This window comes from Mandrillus leucophaeus, unplaced genomic scaffold, assembly GCF_000951045.1.
Source record: "Mandrillus leucophaeus isolate KB7577 unplaced genomic scaffold, Mleu.le_1.0 Scaffold109, whole genome shotgun sequence".
Taxonomy (NCBI): Eukaryota; Metazoa; Chordata; class Mammalia; order Primates; family Cercopithecidae; genus Mandrillus; species Mandrillus leucophaeus.
The window spans coordinates 682,541-686,815 of NW_012099098.1; the positions used below are offsets into that span (position 1 = coordinate 682,541).

The following is a 4,275-nucleotide window of genomic DNA, read 5'->3' on the forward strand; positions in this document are numbered from 1 at the left end:
GTGGCGGGCGCCTGTAGTCCCAGCTACTCGGGAGGCTGAGGCCGGAGAATGGTGTGAACCCGGGAGGCGGAGCTTTCAGTGAGCTGAGATCCGACCACTGCACTCCAGCCTGGGCGACAGAGTGAGACTCCGTCTCAAAAAAAAAAAAAAAGAAAAAAGAAAAAAAGTAACTACTGGCTGAGTGTGGTGGCTCACACCTGTAATCCCAGCACTTTGGGAGGCCGGGGTGGCCAGATCACCTGAGCTCAGGAGCTTGAGACCAGCCTGGCCAACATGGCGAAACCCCATCTCTGCTAAAAACACAAAAATTAGCTGGGTGTGGTGGCGGGTGCCTGTAATCCCAGCTACTCGGGAAGCTGAGGCAGGAAATCATTTGAACCCAGGAGGCAGAGTTTGCAGTAAGCCGAGATCACACCAAAAAAAAAAAGAGAGAGAGAGAGAAAAGAAAACTCATGACCCAAAGCTGTAACTCAAGAGTTAACAGGATGAAATGCAGGGTAGAGAAAGGCATGGTAAGCAGCCAGAATAGCATGTGCAAAGGCGCAGAGGCATCCAAGGAATGTTCAAGGAGGGCTGGTCCTCACCAGCAGCCTGGCAGGCATAGGCGAAGACAATGATGTCATCGAAAGGCCAAGTGTAGTTGGGATGTGGGGGGTAGAAGGCAAGCTGGTCTGCCCCTTCAGCCCGCAGGGATACCAGGAAGGTGGAGTGGACCATGGGGACGCGGAAGCAGCCCCGGCGCTGGCGGTTCTTGGTGGGGAAGTACTCGGCTGTGCGGCGGTAGTAGCCCTGGGGAAAGGGGATGCTTTGGGCTGTAAGAGGGCTCCCCTGCCCCTGCCCACAGACCCCAAGGCCTTCAGGCTCTCTGCTCTCCACGTCCCTCCTTCCAGGACCTCAAGTCCACCCAAGGCCCCCATCCTGGCCTCACCTGGGGGGTGATCCCACACCAGAAGTTGGAGTAGTAGGTCTGGGAGTCCAGCATTGGGGCCACCACTGGAAGCCCCTGCCCCATGAGAAGCCTCAGAGTCTGGTTGTTGGTCAGAATGTTGTCTGTGTCTGCAAACTTTGGGGAGGGGATGTCACAGGCTCCAGCCCTGCCAGGGCTGCAGCCCCCCAAAGAATTCACTAAGTGGTCCTGCCAGAGACCCAGCGTGGCTCCTAGGATCCAATGGGAATACTCTTACAGAGGTCTAACTCACTCAGTAGACCCCTTTCTGGACCAAGGCTCTAGTCTGGGGCACTGACTCAGGGATTCGGTCCAGAGATTATACCTGAGTTGCTGAGCTAAGACCTTTATCTGGGATCTGGCTTAGAAAACGGGTCCAAACACCTACTCTGAGCTCTAGTTCAGAGATCCAGGCTCAGTTTATACCCTGGGCTCCAGCCCAGTAATTGAGGCTTAGTATATAGTATATACAATGGGATCTATCTGAGGGGTCCAGGCTTAGTACCTAGTCTGAGCTTTTAACATAGGGATCCAATCTGAACATCTGGTCTGGGCTCTGGCCCAGATAGCCTGCTGAAGGACCCAGACTTCCGGTGGGTCAGTCACACCCAGATTTTTCTTTTTTTTTTTTTTTTTTTGAGACTGAGTTTCACTCTTGTCACCCAGGCTGGGGTGCAGTGGTGTGATTTCAGCTCAGTGCAACCTCCACCTCCCAGGTTCATGCGATTCTCATGCCTCAGTCTCCTGAGTAGCTGGGATTACAGGCACCTGCCACCATACCCAGCTAATTATTATATTTTTAGTAGAGACGGGGTATCACCATGTTAGCTAGGTTGGTCTCGAACTCCTGACCTCAGATGATCCACCTGCCTTGGCCTCCCAAAGTGCTAAGATTATAGGCGTGAGCCACTGCGCCCAGCCTATACCCAGATTTCTATCAGGGACAGATACTACCACCTTTCAGAAGCCCAATTCTAGCCAGACTTCCTTACCAGGATATAGTCAGCCCCCCAGTCCCTGGCAAAGGTGAGGGCTTCCTGCTTCAGCTCCATCAGAAACTGGTGCCTTTCTTTGGTCCAGTGCTTGGGACCCTCTTCATCTGGGTAGAACCTGAGGGGGTAGAGAGGTGAGATGTTCCCATGGGGTACATGCCCCTCCCTCTCTGCAAGGCAGTGGACAGAGCCTTGGCTTGGAGGCTGTGGCTCTGGGCTGTCCCTTTTCCTCTCTGGACTGCAGCTGTTCTCCATCTTCCCCAGTACCCTTCCCCTCAGATCACCACCTGGGCTCCCCCTCGGGCCTCCAGACCACAGCGGCATAGTCATCGCCCACAGCTGCCAGCCACTCCTGCAGCATCTCTGTGGTGTTGTCCACATTGTGGTCCGTGGCACACCTGGGGACAGGAAGAAAAAAGGCTGAGGGGGCACAGCCACAGAAGGATTGAACCCCAAAGCAGCCTTGACCCCGAAGCACCAACGCCTTTGAGGCCGGGCTCTCCTTGGAAAAGTGAAGGGTAGGCATGTTACAGCAGAGGGGCTGGAGGCAGCACAGCCAGGTCCCCACCACAGTTCTGTGACCTGCTCTGTGACCTCAGGCAAGTCCCATCTTTCTCTGGGCTTCACGTCCTCCCTCTATAACTTAAGCTTTCTTGCCTATGTCATGGACCAAGAGAAGAGAAGACGAAAGTATATATGTGTGTGTGTGTGTGTGTGTGTGTGTGTGTATATATATATATATTTTTTTTTGAGACATAATCTTGCTCTGTCGCCCAGGCTGCAGTGCAGTGGTGTGATCTCGACTCACTGCAACCTCCATCTCCTGGGTTCAAGTGATTCTCCTGCCTCAGCCTCCCAAGTACCTGGGATTACAGGCACGCGCCACCATACCCGGCTAATTTTTGTGTGTTTAGTAGAGACGGGGTTTCACCATGTTGGCCAGGCTGGTCTTGAACTCCTCACCTCAGGTGATCTGCCCACTTCAGCCTCCCAAAGTGCTGAAATTACAGGCGTGAGCCACGTTGCCTGGCCAATGAATGCATTTTGAAAGATGAAAAGTACCTCGACTTTAAGGATCCATCCCACCTGCCACATTCCCTGGTAACCTTCGTTAGGTGGGCAGATACCTACCTGTGTGACCTATGGCTGTGTGACCACAGGCCAGCCCTTGTCCCTCTCTGAATGGGGACTAGACAGAAGAGCTGCTGCTTTCCTCCACCCCCAGGTTGTAATAAGGACCAAACCATGCTCTGCCAGTCCCTGAGAATGCAGACGGGCCCAAGCTCCGCTGTCATGGAGCACACCCTCCCCTCTCCTGGGGAAGGGGCTCCCATAACAGAGGTGGGGGCTTTAGTCAAGTGCCCAGGTTTTGGGTGATGCTGCCCCTTTAAGCCAATTCCCCAGAAATGAAGACTACGTGTCAAGTCTTACAGGGGTGGGAACTAACAAACTCCCAAACTGTGGTCATTGTGGGCGGCCTCCCCAGGCCAGGGCTCCACCCCCCCAGCCCAACTGGGGTGTATTGTAAAGGGTGGCTTGTCATTTTTCTCAGTTTACCCCCAACCTCAGCCAGGGACTCCTCCCTGTTCTGATGTCTACAGACCTGGGGTTGTGGCCTCCGATCCCAGTGCCCTGTGGGCACAGAGATGCCAGAGGGGAGAGGCTCCAGGAAGGGGGACTGCCCTTGGCTGACAGGATCCTGCCCCTCTACCAAGAGAGCTGGCCCCAGCCCAGAGGGAAAGGGAGCCGGTCTGACTCCCCTGCACAGCCCGGAGCCCAGTGCTGATGGCACCCCCCACCTGTGCCCAGAAACCTCCAGCCTGGCCGATCCCTGCCACGTTGGGCCCCAGGGGACTTCAGAGGTTCCTGTCTGCTTCTCTTCAAATCCAGCCAACCACAGGTCCCACCGGGGTTGAGCTGGGCCCTGAAGGCTGGGGTGAAAAGGGCTGGCTGCGCCCAATCTACACCCAGGGAAGGCCCCAAGAGGAAGGAGTAGGGGACCAGAAGGAGGGGTGGGTGTCTCACGTCGGCCTGTGGCCTCAGAGGTCTCCCAGCAGGGGGTTCAGGGTCCTGTCTGGGGGCTCGGGCTGGCAGGGCCGTCTGTGAGGGGAGGGGCCTGTCTCTGTGGTGTCTGGGCAGGGAGCGAGCAGACAGGGCCGCCGGGGGCGGGGGCCATCTGCGAGGCTGGGGGTTAGGTGCCCACTGGGTGCCAATGCCCGTGTCTCTCACCAGAGGGCCATCCTGGCCCGGGGGTAGTCCAGCCGCTCCAGCGCGCCCAGGTAGTGGGGCAGCGAGTGTTCGGCATTGCGGGCCAGGATGGCAAGGACCACGGCGGGC

At 56.4% G+C, this 4,275-nt stretch overlaps 1 protein-coding gene across 2 annotated transcripts in view; it reads right to left on the reverse strand.

Annotated features, from left to right (window-relative positions):
• Positions 1 to 4,275, reverse strand: part of CERCAM (cerebral endothelial cell adhesion molecule) — a 19,588-nt gene that overhangs the window by 13,282 nt on the left and 2,031 nt on the right. The window contains exons 1-5 of one of the 2 annotated variants that reach the window (XM_011987834.1): positions 4,168 to 4,275; positions 2,226 to 2,336; positions 1,939 to 2,056; positions 929 to 1,063; positions 585 to 789 (exon numbers count right to left, since the gene is read on the reverse strand). In XM_011987834.1, the coding sequence (XP_011843224.1) occupies positions 585 to 789; positions 929 to 1,063; positions 1,939 to 2,056; positions 2,226 to 2,336; positions 4,168 to 4,178 (580 nt within the window). In that variant the 5' untranslated portion in view covers positions 4,179 to 4,275. The remainder of the gene's footprint in view (positions 1 to 584; positions 790 to 928; positions 1,064 to 1,938; positions 2,057 to 2,225; positions 2,337 to 4,167) is intronic. The other variant, XM_011987841.1, reaches the window with a different exon arrangement.